A 20394-nucleotide genomic window follows, 5' to 3' on the forward strand; every position below is an offset into this window, starting at 1 on the left:
GCACCCAAATCGAGCAGTTCCTCCAGCATCCCGGTCCCAGGGGTTGGAGTTTGTGTAGTTCTGGACACATCAAAGCATGTCTGCAATGTGGTGGGGGCCAGGGGAGCAATGGAGACCACTCTCCCCTGGAGCAGGGTCTCTGAAGATGGTCCCTTTAAAAAATGTCCCCACAGCGATGGTTGAGATGGCGATGGAAATAATGAGACAAAGCCGGGTGAAAGCAAGAGTCGATCTGTTTGGTTTGTCAGCAGTCACAACATGGGGTGCTCTCTTTCACGAGCTCATCCTCCTTCCCCCCTTCCCCCCAGTGACATGACCCCTCTTCCCCGTAGTTACAAACACATGCTACATTCTGGTAAAGGCTGGAGCCACAGGGGCCCCTAGCAAGTTTGCCTTCAAGATCCTGCTTATGAATGAGGAAGTGGGCCAGGCCAACAGGGCCATCACCGTGAGAAACAGAGAAAAGCAAAGGCACTGAGAGCGTTAGACGAGGGAAAGCTCTTCCCTTTTCCCAGAACCTGCCGGCCTGGAGTCTACTAACACCGAGACTATCTATGCGATTTGGAGAGAGAACCAGCAGAGCCGAAGGGTGGCTGGAAACCATCGTCAGACAGAAGAGCATGAGCTTCAAGGTCGGATGCCCAGCTGAGCTCTCAGAACAGCCCAGCCAGGAGGACAGGCAGGAGGACCATGAGCCAGGCCACCAGGAACCCTGAAATGCAAGAGAGATGACTGTCAGATATTAGGCTTTGGGCCTCAGCAGCCAAAGCAAGCTGGCTTCCCTATCTTCTGCCTTATAGGGATGACTAAGACAGAGTGTCCTTAATATGTGGTCTGGGTTACAGCTCCCGGGAGGTGGCAAAGGGGTTGTGTGGTAGAGGCAAAGCTGTTTAATCGCTGAACACTTTTTCGTGTTCCTCTGGGCACACTGGGAGGCACTTTGCCCCAGCTTTCTTTGCAGGTAGGTGGGACGCATGGCTGAATCCGGCCAGAGGAATTGGGTAGAAGTCATATATGCCATTTCTAGGCCTGGTCCTTAAAATCCGCTACATGATTCTCCATGGTCTCTCATCCACCATCTAGCGGCCAGACGCAGAGGATCCAGGAGAGGACAGGCAGGGGATAGTGGAGGTGCTGGAAGTTCTCAGAAGGTTGCAGCCTGAGTTCCTAATGACTGCAAGGCACAGAAGTGCATCCTCCAGTGACTGAGTGGGAAATAAACGACCGTGTAAAGGCAGAGAAAGTTGGGGACTGTTTGTCACAGAAGCTAGCATTACTTTCTCTGACTAATACCGAAGAGGCAGAAAGACACAGAGGTTAAAAAGCACTGCCTCTGAGGCCTGACTACTTAGCTCAGAATCCCAATTCTGTAACTAGCTGTGCAGGCCCAGGCAAGTTATTGAACCTCTCTGTGCCTGAGTTTCCCTGTATGCAAAATAGAAATATTACTAGCAGCTATTCCCTTATGGGGATAGCTTATGGGATCCCTTATGGGATTTTTCTAAGGCTTAAGTGAGTAAATTCATATCAAGCATTTAGAACAGTGCCTGGCACATGGTTAACACCATGTTAAGTGTTGGTTTTGAAAATTAGACCCTGAGATCTGGGAGGGTCGGGATCTCATCTCTTCTGCACATCATGGATCCTGGATTATTGTTGCCTTGTGCTGGGGGGCCTGGGAGAGGCATGTATACCCCTTCCCATCGTACTACCAGATTGTAACTCTCCCCATCCCTCAAATTTCAAAGTAACTTGCTGATGTCCTAGAAGGGAGAGAGAGAGAAGAATATCATAATTTTCAGAAACATATTAGTGTATAACAACCAGTTTATAAGTATACAATCTAAGTTGATGTTCAACTAACTCTAAAACATCAAACACGAAAATCGTAAGAGCCCTATTGTGTGGGTCTGCTAACACATCAGATTGATCTCCTCTTTCAGGAGGCTCCAGAATGTACCGCCCACCCTGGAAGTTAGTCAATTGGGCAAACTCTCCCGGGAAGCCAGGCTGTTCCAGGCTCTGTGATAACCTGAAACATTGGAAGAAGTACCTGAGACTGAGGTCTCTCTCTCAAGGTGCTTTTAGTCTGAGTTCTAACCACCTCTCTGATGAGCACCACCTTTCCGACCCTTGTCTGATTGTTTGCACTGAGCATGGAGACGCTATCTTGAGCTTATCTGGAAACTTTTAGACTGTTATCTACTTGGGGATTTGAGGATGGAAAGAACATTTTCATGTCTGAGTTCACCAATATAGGTCATTTTGGGGGTAGTAAAATCTTAATAGCATTGCTTTCCCTTTGGTCCAAAATGCATTTCTTGATTTTGTCTGCTTGTTGAACTCCAATTCATGCAATAAAACCCCGTTCAGATGTGACCACCTGCTGAAAGTCTTTCCTGAACTTATCCAATACAGTTAATTACTCTTCTATGTGCTCCTTCTGCACTATCTACTTGCTTGTCATTTATTTGCTTATATGACTGTCTCATTTTTGTAAGTGTTGTTCCATCTGCCTCTAGGCCCTAATATTTGCACAGCCAGCTCCTTTTCTGATTTGGTTTAATGTCACCTCCTCTAAAAATTTTTTCTGACCACTTATCCATTCCGATATTCATTCTTCCTTCCTTTCTTGTTAATAGAGCCATCAAACTTTGGTTGGGTACATGTCTGCCCAGAATAAAGACTACATTTCCCAGCTTCTTTTGCAGCCAGATATGACCATGTGACTAAGCATTGGCCAATGAGATGTAAGTGGAAGTATAAGGTATCAGCTTCCAGGAACTTTCCTTAACACTCAGTGACTTCTTCCATGTTTCTGCCATCCTGCTGCCTAGATATGAAGATTGGAGCTCCAGCTGCCACCACGGACCATGAAGATGATGGACAAACCCTAAGGATGGTGGAGGGGTGAACTGGAAGGAGCCTAAATTCTTTTTTCTTTAAGAATCCAATCTCAACTGATATGTGTAGCATGAGTAGTTCCGGTTACAAGGTGGCAAACTAATTGCTAAAAATTTCACCAGTAATGACTTGAGAGAATATTTCTGTTGAGGGGGAATTCTCTGGCCAGTGCAATAATTCAGGCCTGATTCCAGGGGAAATGGAATTGGTTAATTATTACTAAATTGTAGTGATGCCCTACTGCAGAAGGATGAGAAACTGAGTTTTAATTGTTAGGGCCAAGAGAGAGAGCCAGAGGGTCTCCTTGGTAGCTAGGTTGTAAGAAGCCCTTATCTCCTGCAATAGGAGAGTGGATACAACTGAGGAGCAAATTCAGGATCTAAAAGAATAGCCAAGCTTAAAGGATGGTTGCATGCTCTGTCAAGGCAGGTCTGCTACAATGTCAGAGCCCTGGTTGGAAAAACCTGGGGACTGTGAAATATGGGACGTCTGGGTAGACTCTCCTAAGGATTGCAATTCTTCAGATGGCCCTGAACCCATGCCTTCATAGCCTACCTCTCTTCATTACCAGCTAGCTTTCCCCATGCATGAAGGGAGCCTGGATTCTTGAAGACTTCATGGTACCTCTCTACTTGCCCTGGAATCTTGCTTCTAGCTTCATTCATGTATGAGAGAAATAAACTTCTAAGGCATTATTACCCATGCCAGTAACTTTGTATCACATCATCCTCTTTTCTTTTTAAATTACCTTGTTAACTATTTATTGTCTATTTCTCAACTGGAACATAAGCTCCATGAGGGCAGGCACCTGGCCTGTGTTGTTTACCATTATATCTTCCGTGCCTAGAGCAATGCCTGGCACACAGTAGGCACTCAATAAATATTTGTTGTTAAATGGCTGGCTCCCCTGCTGGGCTGTGGGCATCTTAAGAGCCAGTCTTGGGTCTGATTCATTTCATTGTCCACAGGTCCCAGCCCTGGGCACACAAAAGGGGCTGAATGACCATGCACCAACTTGAATAGAGGAAGGAGAGAATTGAGAGGGAGGGCTGTAGGAAAGGCAGCAGAAATGATGCACCTGCAGTGGTGGGGGCTCCGCTCATGACAGGTTCAGACGAGGCACCTGGAGACAAGAGCAGAAGGTGAGAGTTTCCTCAGTCATTTTCCTGTGACTGTGGAACTGTGGCCACAGCTCCTCCAAGTCCTCCTGGACCTGATGATCACGGCCACTGACAACCCACACGGTGGAGGCATCTGTTATTTGGCAGGTAACTTTCTAAATACTTTTCATGCATTTGAAACTTAGTCCTCCTAACAGATTTGTCAGGCAAGTATTCTCATTCCCATTTAACAGATGAGGAGACTGAGCCCCAGCGATGTTAAGGTACTTGCCAAGTTGACCTTGTTAGCAAGTAGCAGAGCAGGGATTAGAATCGCTGTCTATCTGATTCCAGAGTGGAAGTTCCTAAGCCCCCAGCTACCCTGTGACAACACGAGGCTTCAAGTTGAAGGCTCAGTAAATGGACAGGACAACTCAGGGCAGAGCCTTCTTTACAAGACAGCCTCAGTTTACTCATCTGGAGAATGGAAGTGGAATTGTGCTTACCTCCTTAGGCTAGTGTGAGCATTCCATGTCACAATGCATATACATTTGTTTGGCCCAGTGCCAGGCATAAAGTAGTATTATTATGACTATTGCTATTATTAACATTACTGCATTCTAGTTTCTCTAAGACAGAAAAAGTGCTTTCATTCTTCTGAGTTTCTTGGCTCCTCCATTCTGATGGGCATAAAAACCATGACAGTCCTGCTACCCATGGGTAGGATGGATGACAATTTGAGGAGCAGTTGGAAGGCTTCCCCTATAGCATGCTCCAGAATACTGTCACTGGCTTTTGAAAAACACATTCACCAGAAAACAAAGTTAGTTACACTCAGACTTCACTCAACAGAGACTGAATTATGGGGACCTGCAAGGAGGAATACAGAAAAGACACATGCTATGGAATCAGACCCAGCTGGGTTCAAGTCTAACTCCAGCTGCTCGAGAGCTGGACGACCTTGGGTGAGTCGCTTAATCTCTCCGAGCTTCCAGCTTCTCACCTGACAAGTGGATGAAATCAGGGGAGGATTAAACAAGTCGATGGATACTGAGAGCTTAGCCTCATTTCTTTGGCAAATGCTACTATTATTACCCAAAGCACCTCACGGAAAGATAGACTCACTGGTGGGAGCTACACTTAGGAGGCAGAAGAGGTTCTCAGTTGTTAGGTTGGTGACCCCAGGCATCTGCAGTTAACTGTTGGTACTTGCCCACTGGCCTTGTCATCAGGACTTAGCCACTTACGTTTCTGAGTGATGGGTCCCAAATCGAGGACCTGAGCTGAGTTGATAACCACTTCTGTACTGCGGAGTTGATTTCCTGAGCAAGACTGTGGGGATGGAGAATTCTCATTATATCAAAATTCAAACACACAGTTCCTATCCAGACTGTTCCTGCAATGGGCAGCTTTGGCCCAAGAATGGGGCCCCACCTCATATGGCCCTAACTGATGCTGTGGTTTTCTCAATCTAGAGGATTCTTACTGTCATGTCAAACAAACCTGGGTTTGAATCTCATCTCTACTCTCATTTAGCTGTCTAATTTGGGACAAATGACTTCACCTCTCTACTATTCTTAAATAGCCTTCCTTGTTGTGAAAGTTAAATGCAACACACAGACATATAGTAAGCACTCAGTGAGTGCCAACTATTAGCAGGCAGTGCTAAATAGGGGCTAAGAGCATGGACACTGGAGTCACATGGCAGCTGATACTTTCTAGCTGTGTGCTCCTTGGGCAAGGGACTTCTCTGAGCCTCAGTTTCCTCATCTGTACAATGGGGTGGATGAAAGAAGCTACTTAAAGGGTTGTTGTGAGAATTAAATTAGATAAGGCATATGAAAGTTTTAGTACAGTTCTTGACACTAGACAAGTCAACTATTATTATAATCATTTAAAATATGCCTTATGCCGAGGAGACCTAGTGGACAGGCTCCTTCAACTGATCTGTCTCCTAGGGACACAATAATTGCTTACACTCAGGCTTTTAGGAGGCTTAAAATCCATCCATTCATCCTTCTTCCTTCCCTCTCTTCCTTTTTCCCTTCCTCCCTCCCATCCATCTACCCATCCCTCCATTTTTCCATACCTTCCTTCTTTCCTCCCTCCTCACCCCTTCCTTCCTTCCTTTCTTCTTCCATCCATCCATAATTCCAACAAATATATACGGAGAGCCTATCATGTACCAAGCTGCCAGGCTCTGAATAGTCCAGTCCAAAGAGATACTCACCGGCTTGCAGTTTTCATTAAGGGGATCGCAGAGATGAAACTCACAATGCAGGTAAACCAGGTCATGATCTCCAACAAACTTGAACAGCTGAACTGAGAACTGGCTTTCTGAGGATACTCCATTCTGCTTCACGTGGACAGTGGAATCTTCTTGATTTGGGCAGCTGGGAGGGTGACAGGGGCAAGGGTCTGACTCTAGAAAAGCTCAGGGGCCTGAGGCCCTTGGCTGCATCTTTAATCTGTGACCAGTATAAAAAGAGCATCAGAGAGAATTAGGGAGCCCCCAGGTTTCCTCCATCCTGATGACATAGACTTTCTATTGCTTTAGGTTGGAGTAAACCGTGGAGGTTTCCACCAAGATGTTATCCATAAGCCCACATAGTTTAAGCTTTTGGGGGGTCCAGTCTCTGGAGTGAGACAGACTGGTTTCAAATCCAGCCAACCTACTTTCCAGCTAAGTGACCTTGAGCAGATTACTTAACCTTACTGAGTCTCGCTTTCCTTCTGTAGAGTGGAGACAGGAATATGCACTTCCTAGGGTTGATGAGAGCATTTATAATCCATGCGTACTGCTTAGCGCAGTGCTTGGCATGTAGCTAAACTCAATGATCAATACTAGCTGGTGTTAGTACTATGGTTTGTATCATGATCATTAGATATGCATTTTCCATTTGTTTTTGCCAGCTAACGATATTCAATGTTTTGTCCCGTAACACGTCATGCCGTTTTCATATTGATCAGTCAGTATTAACATCTGTATACTAGTCCATCATTACCTAATAGACCCCCTATTTTTGAATTATGAACCTATTTCCAAAGTTATAAAAAATACTGAAATGAAAAGTAATTGGCATTTCTTTACCCTGCCCACCTACTTTGTATTAATGCTTTAGGCTAAAATTTCAGGAATGATATTCCTTGGTCAAGGGGTATGCTTATGATATGTAATACCAAATTATTTTCCAAAAGAGGTAGGCCAGTTTACACATCTGCCAGGCAGGGATGAGGTGATTATTTCCCCCCAAAATCTCATTCAGGCCAAAAGATAATCCCAGAGTTGTCTCATACCCGTTTTTGATGATGAAGTATTTCAGAGCGTCAGTCCTGTTTTCAGTGGGCGTGGCATAGCAGTGCCTCAACAGCAGGTTAAACCGAGAGGCGTCCCCGCTCTCCAAGATGACACCCACATAGAGTATGGAGTCAACGTCCAGCACAACTTCATCCCCTTCGTAAGGCAAGGTGTAGCCCTGGTCTTGGAAGAGGGCCATCTTGACAATGAACTCTCCCTCCCCGTCCACACTGATGGTCAGGTTGCTGAGAATAGGAAAACCACAAGGGTGGAACCATCAGGTTTTGATCAGTGAGAACAAAATAGATCCAGCCCATGCTTGCATAAGGTCATGAAGGCAAAGGCATATCTTTGATCTCTGAATGAATTACTCGTGTAAAGCAAGCATTTACTATCTTCTGGGCACTAAACTTGACAGACAAGTCTGTTTCCAGGATTTCCACCAATCCTCTTTGCATCACAGATGACGCGTCTCCCTTTCACCCACAGAATAACTGGAAGTGCCCGCCTCCGTCTTGTCACCTGTAGAACGGGCCTGGGACCAGTTCTGTGGGTTCGCAATTTTTAGCAGCAGATCTCTTCCCTCCACCCCACAATCTTCAGTGAGACACCAATTTTTAACAAGATAAATGGCTTTTATTTTTTATGAACCTTGGATCCCCAACACAAGGTAGTGTGAAAAACACTGAAGTAGAAAATTTCTCATCCTTCTAATCCCGCCGTTCTGTGAGCCCAGGAGGCCATGAGGGAACAGGAAGGGCACCTTGGATTTCTGACACCCCAGAAAGGCCTCTGGCAAGTCTAGGAATGCTGAGGAATTCATTCAACAGGGCCCCTTTCCAGGCACAGTGGATAGAACAAAAGCCCCTGCCCAATGGAATTCCATCCAAATTGCCACTGGGCGGGCAGTGAGGGTGCTGTTTATCCGATCAAAGCTGATGTCAGCTTAAATCCCACATCTGCAGGGAGGCCTTCCTGCTCCCACCTTCCCCCCCAACCAAGATCAGGTCAGGGACCCTTGCTCCCTGATCCCACAGCACCCCGTGTGCTTCTCCCACAGCGCATTCATCTCACTTGTAAATAATTACTGATATAATTAGTTGTTTAATGCCTTTCTTCCTCAAGATAAATGAAACTGTCATGCGTTTTTGTTCCTTAGCATATTTAATTAGCACTGTTTCATGTCCCTGCATTGCTTTATAATAATAATCTTTAATATCCACAAAACAGTCTATGTCTGCCTTGTTCATGCTCAACATTAATATACGATCAACAAATATTTGTGGAATGAACAATACAATGATTGGGAGCTCCAGAAGGAGGGAGGGAGCATTCTGTGGACATCATAAACTGTGCTTGAAGTGAGTGTGACCGATGTCAGCGTTACAGGTCAAAGGGCTGTACCTTACCATGCCGTACCTTACAATGGGCCGCAGGACAATTTCGGGGCTGACATTCATGTCTAGTGGGTAGGCGCACTGGAAGTTGATGAGGATGTTGTCTCTGATGATGAAATCATTGGCCAAGAAGAGAGTGTTTTTATAGATGACATGGGTTTCATTTCTCTTTGGTGTGAAAAAAAGACCAAATATATGTTTATGTGGACGTGGGCATAGGGGTACCTGGAACTCAGGTCTGTGTAACTCCTCAGTCAATGCTCTCAGTCCTGCTGCCACCCTGCCTTCTGATCTCAAGAAGGCAAAATGGGCCTCTGCCCCCAGTGGCACTGACACTTCATGGGAAGGGGAGTGAGGACTCAAGATCAAAAACTAGAGCAATCGTTGACCCTTGGGATGAGTCAGGAACCACCATGCTTGCTCCTCTATGAGCCCCTCCCACATGATCCCTAATTTAAAAATCATAATCACAGCTTACATTTATGGAGCTCAAGCATCAGACCTGTTCTAAACTCTTTACATGGACCAACATGTATAATCTCACATATGCCTAGAGGCCCAGAGAGGCAAATTGACTTGCCCAAGGTCTTGCAGCTACTGAGATGGCCCCCACTGGCCCAACTTCCACCCTCTGGCAGCAGTGGTATGAACACTCCTCACCTCCAGAATGTTTCCACAGGCACCAGCCTGAGTAGGGCTGGTCACAGACATGGAGCTCTTCTCTCCTCTTTGTATGATGCTATTGCAGTTATGGTCCCGCAGGTAGGCTCTGACCTTGTCCTCAAAACCCAGGCATTCCAGCAGATGCTCGTCTAGCGTCAGCGTGATCTCCTTGGCCCCACAGTCCAGCTGAGGCTGCAAACACTGGTCATCTGGAAAGTCAAGAGGGAGCAGGTGGAGTGGATAGGAGTCTGGAAGCAGTGAGCAGAGACCACATTCTCTACCCTTTGGAAAAGCCACACTGCCCACCAGGACTTTGGGTAGACTAGAGGGGATCTGGGACCCAGGTGGGATTCACGCCTGGGCTTGCAGTAGGCGAGTTTGGCGAAGAAGCCCTTGGTCCAAGATTTCCAAGCATCCTACGTGCAGGTTTGGTGAGGGCTTTCGTGTCTGATTCCTCTTGGGGACTGGGTCTCTGGGGAAGTAGGACTGCCCCACATTCTAGACTAACTAATCAAAACTAGCTCCATACTACTCCCACTTCCTGGCTTTGTGAAGCCAGCACATCTGATGAGGTTCAGAGCCATTGTTCATTCATTCATTCATTCATCCAACACTCATTCAACAAATACTTCTTGAGCATCCACTATCTGCCAGGCACTGTTCTAGGCACTGGGGATACAATGTTTATCAAAACTGACAAAATTTCCCCGCTTCCAGAGGTAATATTCTGATAGGGGAGATAGATAGGAAATTAAGAGAAATAACATTTCCATCGTATTCATGAATGCATTGATTCAACATATATTTACTAACCACCTTTTCTATGTGCTAGGCGCATTCAACACAGAAATAAAGAAAATACGGATCTGGCTCATGAGGATTCCTTCATCTTGTGTAAAAAACCACCATGCCAACAGCTTATTATAATGCAATATGATGAAAGTACTAACAGAAGTACGTTCTAGGTGCAGAGGGGACACACAAGAGGGTATATCTAAGTCTGTTGGTTAAGACAGGGTAGGATTCATAGAGGGCTAGAACTTGGTTAGGAGTTTTGTCGGTGAATAAGCAGGTGAGGGTACCCCAGGCTAAGGGACCAGCAGAGGCAAAAGCATGGCGATGGGAGAGAGAGGATGGCGTGTTTACGGGAGAGCAGAGTTCAGACGTATAGGAACTTAGAATGGGGGGGGGGGCGTGGAACTGTGGGAGACAGAGAAGCAAGCAAAAGCCAGATCGTGAAAGGATTGTGTCAGAAGCAATGAGGACCCACTGAATAGCCCCCAGTGGAGACATGAGGCAAGCCACCTGCTCACTCACTCAGCCAAGGATGCCCTTGGAGCCCATCCAAGTACAGGGAGGGTGTCTCCAAAACCCAACGTCTGATTCAGTGATGCCCCAAAACCCAGGAAAGAGCCCTGACCCAATGAGCACCCACTGAGCAGAGAGAGCCTTCAAGGAGAGCAGAGTCATTCCCCTCCTGCTCCCACCCCTCATCCCCACGCGCCTCCTGCCAGGCGCACACAGGCACCTCATCCACACTCCAGTCCAGTTTTCCAAACATATGCTCGTTCTTGTCCCTCTTCCCAGACACTCTCTCTTCCACAAGGACTGAGAGTGTGCTCAGAGGAAGGCATGCTTGTGCCAAGGGCAAGAGTCAGAGTCCTAGGAGGGGAGGAAATAATCTTAATGGGAAGCTCATCCAACCCCCTTCCAGGGCTTAGGGCTCATCTACAGCATCCCTACCCATGGGTCATCTGCCTCTGCTTGCTTACCTCCTGGGATGAGAAATCATCACCTCCCGAGCCCCCATTTGGACTGCTCTGATTTAATCCTCATAAAAGCCCTGTATGGTGGGTATTTTTGTTATTCTCTCATCCCCATTTTACAGATGAGGACATTAAGGCTCAGAGAGGGTAGGTGACTTGTCCCAGGCCTGAAGGCCACTACAATGGCAAATCCAGGACTAGCACAGGAGTCTGCCCTTCTCCTGATATTTGAACGCAGCTCTCACACGTGCAGGGCTCTCATCCTCAGTTCCTTTGTCCCTCCTGGGTGAAGCCCACTCATACCAGAGCTGTTTCCTGAGGCTGGGGTCCAGCGGCTGACCTGGAAATTTGTCCCATCCCTGCCTTCTCATCCTTGTAAATCCACTGGCTTTGAGAACCCACATTCCCTGACCTCAGTTCCATCCCCACTGACTCTGGTCCACACCCCATCCTGACCCTCTGAAGCTCCTTCCATGCTGCCCTGTTCACTCAGGCCAGCCTCCACCAGCACCGTCCCCACTGCCTGGCCCCCCTAAGCCACTCACCAGAGCTGTTGCAGACTTTTCTGCAGACACAGTTCCAGGTGCCGTTGACAAAATCCTCCGGGTAACGGTCCTTCCCACAATTGGCCTCCTCAGTGGTGGGGTCTAGGGGGTGAGGCATGGAGGCAGAGGATGAGGATGCACAACAGGGAGGACCCGAGGCCACCAGGGCCAACCTGTCATTCTACCAGGGCACAGAACTCCCGCCTGAGGTTGTGCGATACTTAGTGGAAGGGTCAAACCACAGGCTCAGATTCCCTGACTCCCAGCCCAGGGAAGTGAGGGCCCAGAGGCTGCCATCTTAATGCTTCTGAGTACCTTCCATGCGTTAGTTCATTCAGTTCTCATGGTAACTGAATGAGACAGGGTGGCAGAGCAGTTAAGCACATGGATCATGGAGCTAGAGTACCTGGGTTCAAATTCCACCTTCCAGCTTTGTAACTTTGGGAGAGCTGCTTGACCTCTCTGTGCCCCCCGAGCCCTCATCTGGGGTAGTTAGATAGTACCTATCTCAGGAAGCTGGTGAGAGGATTAAATGAGGTAATACTCTAAAGTGCGTAGGTTAGGAGCAGGGACACTGTAAGCTCTATGCATTAGCTGTTATTTTTGCCATTATCCATTTTTTTCAGACCAGAAAACTGAAGCTCAGAGAGAGAAATTAAACTGCCCGAATGGAACCTAAATATGAAGGAGCCTCAGTTCTCAGTATTGTGCTACACATCTGGGTCCATCAGGAGCCTTCACCCTGGAAAATGAATCTCTGGCTTTCCTTGGCGTGTTGGAAGACCTGGTAACCCCGGGCGGGATTGACGCTGGGCAGTAACTGGCAGGAGCTGGGTCGAGGCTGTTCTGCTTAGTCTCTTCCTGACCTGCTCCACTCTCTCTGCTGACCACCCCCCGGGCGTTTCACTGGGCAGCCCCCCTGCCGGCAGCTGCACTCCAGGGTCCCTGCCACTCACCTGTGCAATAGCTCAGCGCACATGCTGGGGTGCCCTCCAACCGGTACACGTGGTACCCACCCGGGCAGGCCTTCACCTCCACCTCGGTCTTCCAGAGGCAGCAGTTGCCACTCCACTGGGCACAAGCAGTGCGCTTGACGATGCCCTGCTCGAGGGTGGGGTGGGTCCCCTCCAGCCACATGGGGGCGTCCGTGTGGCATCGGTACACTGGGACGCAGGTCTCTGGCATCCTCACTCCTCCTTTTCCCACAAAACGGTACCAGCCCCTCAGGTCGCTGTCACACATCTGCCCTCTTTCTGTGTTCTCTGAGCTTCGGGAAGATTCATTCAGGAAGGTGTAATTCTTGCAGGGGTCAAAACAGCCTTGGGCCTCTGTCGTGCCGGGAGCTCCACACTCCAAGTCGGGTCCATAGGAGTTGCTGCTGGTGGAAACTGGAATGCAACAGCGTGCTCAGGTTTACTGAGCAACCCCAGGGCCTACAGGATTTTTATCCCCCGACACACGTTGTTTTGGATGTGCTAAGGACCCTAATGAGGACATGAGGCACACAATCTGTTAACTAAATATCAGCCTTCATCACCTTGGGGTCAGAACAATAATGAGGCCTGTGTGCAGTACTTCACAGGCATTAAGAACATCAGAGTCTCCACCCTGCACAACCCCAGGGGGCATCGTTCACATTGAGCTCAGTGGCTCTCTCCCCTGGAGTTGTGCAGTGCTCCCCTGTGCAACCATACACAGTGACCGATATTTGTTTTTCTCACTATGAATGTAATATGGGCTCACTGGAAAAACCTCAAACATCATTAAAATAAAGTAGAAATGAAAGTTGTCATAAGCCCATTCCATCCCCAGAAGTAATCATAAATGTGTTGTATAGTCTTCAGACCCTTTCTATGCATATATTTAAAATAGAGGATTTTTAAAAGTAAAAATGTGTTTAATGCTGTACAGCTTCTTTTATGTCCACTTGAATTTTTTGCTTACTATATCACAGACATTTTTCCAGTATCAGTAGATACAGATCTAACACAAGATTCCTTAACCTCAGCGCTATGGGTGTTCGGGGCGGGATCATTGTGTGTTGTGGGGCTGTCCGTTCCCTCGTAGGATGGCTAACAGCATCCCTGTGCTCTTCTCACTAGATGCCAGGAGTACCCCCCAGCTCCACACCTGCTGGCAGGTGCTTCAACTCCCCTGAGACTCATTTGCAAGACAACACCTGTGAGCAAGGGGTCCCCAAACTCCATCTATTCCCACGCCTTAGTCACACCTTTTGTTGCACCTGTGTCTGCCTGTCCTCTTATGTACTTAACACTTTTCTTTCAATGACTCTCTTTATAAATTTGTTTCATCCTAAGGAATAATATCTGTGATACCATAGGTATGATGTACAAGTTATATTTTTTTAAGACACATGAAAAAAATACGGAGAGCCATCAAAAAATTCCTTAAGAATTTGCCATGCACCCCCACCGTCATCCTGGTGTATGTAAGCTCCGTTTTGGAAATTAAAGCTCTAAAGGATTATTAGAGGATTAAATGAGATAGTAGGTGTAAAATGCCAAGCATTTGGGTCCCTGGAGTTCAAGGCAGCTCTGTCCCCTAGTCCTGACTTGTTGAATAGTGTGAGTGCCTGGGTGACGAACTACGTGCACGCACGGGGTCACATTCTCATAACACACATTAGAGGGACTTTTCAGAGAAAGAGATTTTTGAGCCCTGTTTGCGTATGTACTTGTTTTAAGGAAAGGAGTGGCTGCGCTTGCTATTCTTGGATTATTCTCCTGCACAAACTGTCTTTTCCCAAGGGAGGCCATGAGCTGAGTCCCTGCCCCCCAGTCCCCTCCATAGGTGACAGGGGCAGAAATTCTCATCTTGGTGTTGAGCCTGAGAACCCTTCCCACAAGCATTGAAGATGCCCAATCCACAGATCTTTGGAAGAACACGGAGAGATCACTAAATCCAGTCTTTTCATTTTACAGATGAGCAAACGGATATGGAGGGAGGGGAAGGCGCTTGTCAAAACAAGGGCACAGGGTGACTGGGTGATCCACGTCCCATGAACCTGGCTCTCTGCCTCCCCCATATGTGGGCCTGGGAAATTACGTGAACTGGCTCCCACGGGGCCTTTCGGGGGAATTTCCGATCTGGTTCTTCGAGAGATGGGGACTCAGTTTCGGTTTCTCTCATCTTGTTCCCTTTGACTTCTAGTTTCTGGGTCTTTCCTTTAAACACGCCCCTTCTCCTCCTGCGGACTCTGAAAGGATTTCTCTGAACTGCCTTCTCTGCACTGCCCTGCTCACTGTCCAGGTAGTGCTGGGTGTCTGAGGTGCCAGGTGAACAGAGCACTCACTTTGCTGCTGTGTAGATGCCAGGGTCAGAATGCAGGAGGCCAAGGCCAGCCACAGGACGCAAGAGCTCGCCATCCTTTCCAAGGGCTGAGACACGCTGGTCACTCTGCAGCGTGCAGACTCTTCATGTACCTAGGGGAAAGGAAAGACCCAGACTCAATCAGGGCAATGGAGGTCATTCCTCTGGATGCAAGGATAAGAGGAAACTCACGTCAGTTCAGCACCGTGACTTGGACTAAGCCTGTTGCATACCTTAGCCCATTTAAGGCTCCGAACCACCCTCCTTGCAAGGTACTATGATTTTGCCCCCATTTTACAGATGAAGAAGCTGAGACACAGAGGACATTAACCCCAGAATTATTTACTGAGCTCCTCTATGTGCAATCACTGTTCTAGAAGTTAAATAGATTGCTGAAGGCCCGAGGCCCATGTTCTCAGAAACTGATGATGACTTCTTCACAGAGGGCTGCATGTTTAAAGCAGGCGTGACATGCAGAAAGGAGATGGGGTAATCGGACTAGGAGACTTGCCAAGGGGATAACATTGTGCTGTGTGCCAGTCTCAGCCGATCAATAACCAATGTGAATGGCTGCCCTTCCCTAGTTCTGTGTGTCAGGCACTGGGCTAAGAGACCCCCCGAGTGTCCTCTATGTGTGTAGACTTCATGTCAGCCTGAGACCCACATGCTTGCTCCTAGTGGTGTCTGGCACACAGGGTGCTCAGTCAAGGTTTGAGGGATGAATGAATAGATAAATTGGGGGCTGTAGGAACAAAGAGCTGTGAAGAGCCTACCGACACTCGAATAAATAATATTTCCTCGTCTGGGAAGCTCTTCCCTTGAATGGGCAAAACTTTGGATGGCTTCTTATAGCCTCCGGAAGACTTCAGTTGAAGATAGAGATCTATTTCTGGAAGGGATCATGAGTATGTTATGAGAGAGCACCCAGGACTGGTAATTCTTAGAGATGAGACATCAAGTAGAGGTCTAGCTTCCTGGTGGGTGTCCAGGGACAGGGGGGAGGGGGCAGGTGGCTGGATTCATGGTTGAGCTGGACAAAGAGTGATATCTGGGGCACTGGACAAAGGCCAGGGTCCAAACTCTTTGTGGGATTCTGAAAATTTCCAGAAACAAAAATCCCTAGCAAGTCCAATGTGTCAAGGGTCAGGGGAAGCCCCAAAGGATCAGGAGAAAGCCCGCTGGGCTTGAAGCAGGACTTACCTCGGTGAGAACAGCGTCCTCCTCCTCTGACCAGCCGTAGGAATGCAAGCCTGCTGTGGACCGTCCTTTTATTGCAATTTCTCACCCAGGTGGCTCCCTGCAATTGGGGATGAGGTGTCCCTGGATTCAATCTCCCAGGCACGTGCTAAACTTGAGGGATGGAGAGAAGATAAACAATTAACCACAAAGGAGGGCCACCTCCCCTCCCTATTGTAAACCTTTCCAGCAGTCTCCCTTTCACACAAATCCTTCTTCGTAAACAATAGGAGTGGCTACTGAACACCCAGGGCACGCTGAGTGCTGCTCACCCATTTCTTCTCATGCTGAATCACCACAATAAACCAATGAAGCTAGTGCCGTGTCTATTACCAGAAAGCAAGCACTAATCCAGAGGAAGCTTAACACCCAAATGGGAGTGGAGAGAAATCAGACAGGCACTTGTTCGCATAGTGCACTTCTGATTTTACCTGGTGTTCCTAGCTAATCCCCTTAGAACACTTCTGCCTCTGTCCGGATGCCACTCAGCTTGGAGCCAGTTATAGGGAACAAATCAGGAAGAGGGGATGGGTGTTTCCCATTGTAGGCCCATAGCATGTACCCGACTTTGGATACTCAACGTTGAGGAGTCTGAAAGAGCCAATTGGGTGATGGTGAATCATCGAATAGCAACAGAGAGACAAGACCCCTGGACAAAATAAGCATCAGAACAGCCTCTCCTCCCATCCCTCTGATACGTGGGCTACTCCAGAGATTGGACAGTATGGAACTGAGGTTGTACCTCTTGGACTTTTAAACCCCAGGCTTGGACCTGGCTTTCGTCGCATGGTAGATATCACGGAGTTGATAAGAGTCAAGCTTTTGCAGAACAAGTAGCCATTGATTCTTCTGTGTTACTCTGGGATTCTTTCAGAAGCCATGGCTACTAGGGGCAGGGAGCATAGGGTTCCTGGCATTGGTAACACCTTCCAGCAAAATCTCAACCCGGACAAAGAAAACGTGCTACAAGCCACTCTCTCTATTCCTAGTGCATTTGGAGAAAAATCCCCTAAATGTGGAGCTTACAACAATCACAAATGCAGGATTCTGAAATCCGTCTGGGCCCACCAAATAGCCCACTGATCCACTAATTTTGGCCAGGTGCTCATTCTAATCTCCCCAGTGGCCGCTCTCAACCTTCCCCATCCTTTCAAACAGTCTCTGCAGCCATCACTCCCCACTTACTCCCTCCCTCACCCCATTCTCAGCAGGTGTCTTGCATCCTACTTCAAGAAAATTTATGTCACCACACCTGACCTCATTCACCTTTGTGTCTCCTTCCCTTATAGACATATAAATGCCCACTTCCTCCCCCAACTTCTGATAAGGTGATCTTCCTCCTTTTCAGAGTCAGTTCCTCCATCCCTGTTATGACTTCTCCATTCCATTCGGAACCACATGGCTAAAACTGCCCTGCTAAGGTCATCGCATAGGCAAGCCCACTGGGCATTTCTTCTGTTCTCTTGTCCATGGATTTTTTTTCGCTTCTTCCTCTGGGCACACTGCATTTCCTTGACTCCCCTGTACGCTCTTGTCTTGATTTTCTTGGATACCTGTGATTTATCACTCTCATGCTCAGGCTCCTCTTCCTCCAGCTGTCCTTGAGAGTGCTGATAAGTCCCATTTTTCTTTTCACTCCATACATTCTCCCTGGGAGGTGTCAAGTTATCCCACGATTTCTAGTGCCATCCCCAGAATGCTGAGTTTCAGATCTGTGTCTCTACTCCTAACGACTCCCTTGAACTTCAGGTCCATTTACCCAGTTGCCTGCTGGACCTCTCTGCTGGGGCTGAGATGCTCGAGGCACCTGTCTCAGCAGGTCCGAATCTGAACTTGCCAATCCGTCTAAATCTCTCCCTCCTCATTGCATCATCTATCTTAATCAATGGCCCCCAAGCTGGAAACCTGGTTCCTTCCTTTGTCCCTCAGCCTCGCGTTTCCAATAATCACCAAATCTTGCCACTCAACCTTTCAAGTATTTCTTGAATGTATCCTTCCTTCCTCATCCCTGTTTCAACACCCCTAATTCAGGCAGCCATCATCTCTTACGAGAGCGATTTTAACAGCTGCCTAATGGGTCTCCCTGCTTTCATTCTTGTCCCCTTTGATTCTGTTCTCTCCCCTGAAGCCAGATGCCACAGTATCATCTCTCAGGATTATCCCCCATTCCCGGCACTCTATGCTTCCTGGGATCTGACCCCCGTTCACAGCTCCTATCTCATCTACAGCTTCTCTCTCACACATTCTATGCTCCACCCAATGTGTGGTTCTCTGAACTCTTCTCCACCTCCAAACCTTTGCATATGCTTTTTCCTCTGCCTGGATCATACGATGCCCAGCCTCTTACTACTTATCGTTTAGGTTCACCTCTTCTAGGAAGCCTTTCCTAAACACCATAGGCTGGCTTGTCCTTCTCTTCTCTGCTTCTATGCCTCTCTGGGCTGATTACAATCACACTCAATTACCTGCCAACTTATCTGTCTCCCTCTGAAGGCTGTAAGATCTTTGTGGACAGGGATCCTGTCTTTGCAGTTTTAATGAGCACTTAGTAAGTACTTGTTGAGTAAACAAATGGAAAAAAAAATCACAATATATGTGTTCCAGACTCTCTCTTGTGAGTAATGCCTCAAATGTATAGCTGTCCAAGACTTAATCAAACCTTTGTGGAAAGACCCAAGATCCTGCCTCAGGGCCTTTGCACTTGCTGTTCCCACTGCCTGTAATGTACTGCCTCAGATATCCCCCTGGTTCATTCTCTTACTTTTCTCAGCCTCTGCTTATCAGAGAGAACTTCCTTGACCATCCTGTGTAGAAAAACACCCCCATAGCTCTATTCTCCTTTCCTTTTTTCCCCCCCAAAGTGCTGGCCACTACCTGACATATCACATAGTTGCTGTTTAAATGTATCCTCCTTTTAAACACAACCTCTTTACCAGCAAGGGCTCTGTTTGGGTTACTTGCTGTTTCTTTGGCACCTGTAAAAGTGCCTGGCATTAAATTTATACTCCAAATGTCTATTGAATATTGAGCTGAAAAACTAACCCAGAGAAAACAAGAAAGGAAAGGAGAAACATAAGGAACAGAGGGACAGAAGAATCCATTCTCATGTGCCTTCTTTTCCATGGCTTTTGTTTTTATCCTTCTTTATGTTCTGTTGTACCTGCATCAAAGTACAGATGAATCTGCACACAGTCCAGCTAGCCTCAACTGACCAGGGCCTGGCCACGGACGGGGCCGGGCTCAGCACCGCGGTCCTCCTATGGAAAGCTCTTACATAAAGGCAGCAGACATGGGGATTTGGTGCGTGTCTGCCTGTGAGAAGAGGTCCCTTGACTCAAGACACGCTGCCCCCAGCCCCCGTTTGCTGATGCCCACGTGTGCCTTCCCCCGGGGGCAGGAGGCTCTAATCACATGACAGGGCTTTGACGCTCCTGGAAAGCCACAGCTGGAGTCCAGGGAGGCAGCTGGCGTCAGCGCAGACACTTCCCTCAGCATCAGCTACCTTTGGTCCACTTGGCAAAGAAGTCCAAACACCCTTGGGTATCTGGGTCTCCTGGGCCCAGCCACTTCTTGGTCTCTGGTTGTGTCTCCAAGGAGCCCCCTGGCGGGGCCCCTTGCAAAACTTCCCCTCCCAATGGGGGTCATAGGTCTGCCCCCGCCGCTGCTGCTGCAGCTCTGTCAACAGGTCGACATCTTCTGCACTGGCAGGGAGAAGGGCATGGGAGGGAGGGGGTCCCTAGGATGCGCCAGGTCCACCCCCTCTAAGGGCTGTGAGACTCCTGAAGGCAAGGACTGCGTCTGCTGATTCACTAGTCTTTCCCCAGCACCTGGCACAGTGCCTGGCACATACTGGGTGCTCAAAGAAATGTTTCTGGAAAACTGAATGAACCCTGCAAGGGTGTCCCTTATTATCCCCTTTATACAGAAGCAGCAGCCCCATTATCCCCTCCGTTTCTGCAGTGCCTGACACCCTTGTAATCACTCTTTCAGGTCCTCCCTCCCCCCAGACCATAAGCTCCAGGAGGGCAGGGGTTGTGTCTGACTTGTTCGCGGCTAAATCCCCAGCAGCTAGCACAGTGCTTGGCCACAGTAGGTGCTCAGAAAAAATACATTCTTTTCTTTTCTTTTTTTTCTTAAGATTGGCACCTGGGCTAA

The 20394-nt window shown here is 48.0% G+C and overlaps 1 protein-coding gene across 4 annotated transcripts; it reads right to left on the reverse strand.

Moving 5' to 3' along the window:
• Positions 1 to 322: 322 nt before the first annotated feature.
• Positions 323 to 20014, reverse strand: GP2 (glycoprotein 2). Of its 4 annotated transcripts, XM_046665640.1 has the most exons (12): positions 19742 to 20013; positions 16204 to 16353; positions 14987 to 15116; positions 12630 to 13061; positions 11674 to 11775; positions 9360 to 9571; positions 8722 to 8867; positions 7302 to 7547; positions 6235 to 6397; positions 5252 to 5336; positions 3983 to 4027; positions 323 to 712 (listed from the first exon to the last, which is right to left on the reverse strand). In XM_046665640.1, the coding sequence occupies exons 3-12, from the start codon at positions 15057 to 15059 to the stop codon at positions 654 to 656; spliced, it is 1563 nt and encodes a 520-aa protein (XP_046521596.1). In that variant the 5' UTR covers positions 15060 to 15116; positions 16204 to 16353; positions 19742 to 20013; the 3' UTR covers positions 323 to 653. The 4 variants fall into 4 exon arrangements, with proteins under 4 accessions (XP_046521596.1, XP_046521593.1, XP_046521595.1 ...); XM_046665637.1 differs by having other exon boundaries at positions 323 to 4027; positions 19742 to 20014; XM_046665639.1 differs by lacking the exon at positions 19742 to 20013 and adding an exon at positions 16982 to 18914 and having other exon boundaries at positions 323 to 4027.
• Between the last annotated feature and the right edge of the window lie 380 nt (positions 20015 to 20394).

The sequence above is a fragment of the Equus quagga genome, chromosome 7 (assembly GCF_021613505.1).
Source record: "Equus quagga isolate Etosha38 chromosome 7, UCLA_HA_Equagga_1.0, whole genome shotgun sequence".
Taxonomy (NCBI): Eukaryota; Metazoa; Chordata; class Mammalia; order Perissodactyla; family Equidae; genus Equus; species Equus quagga.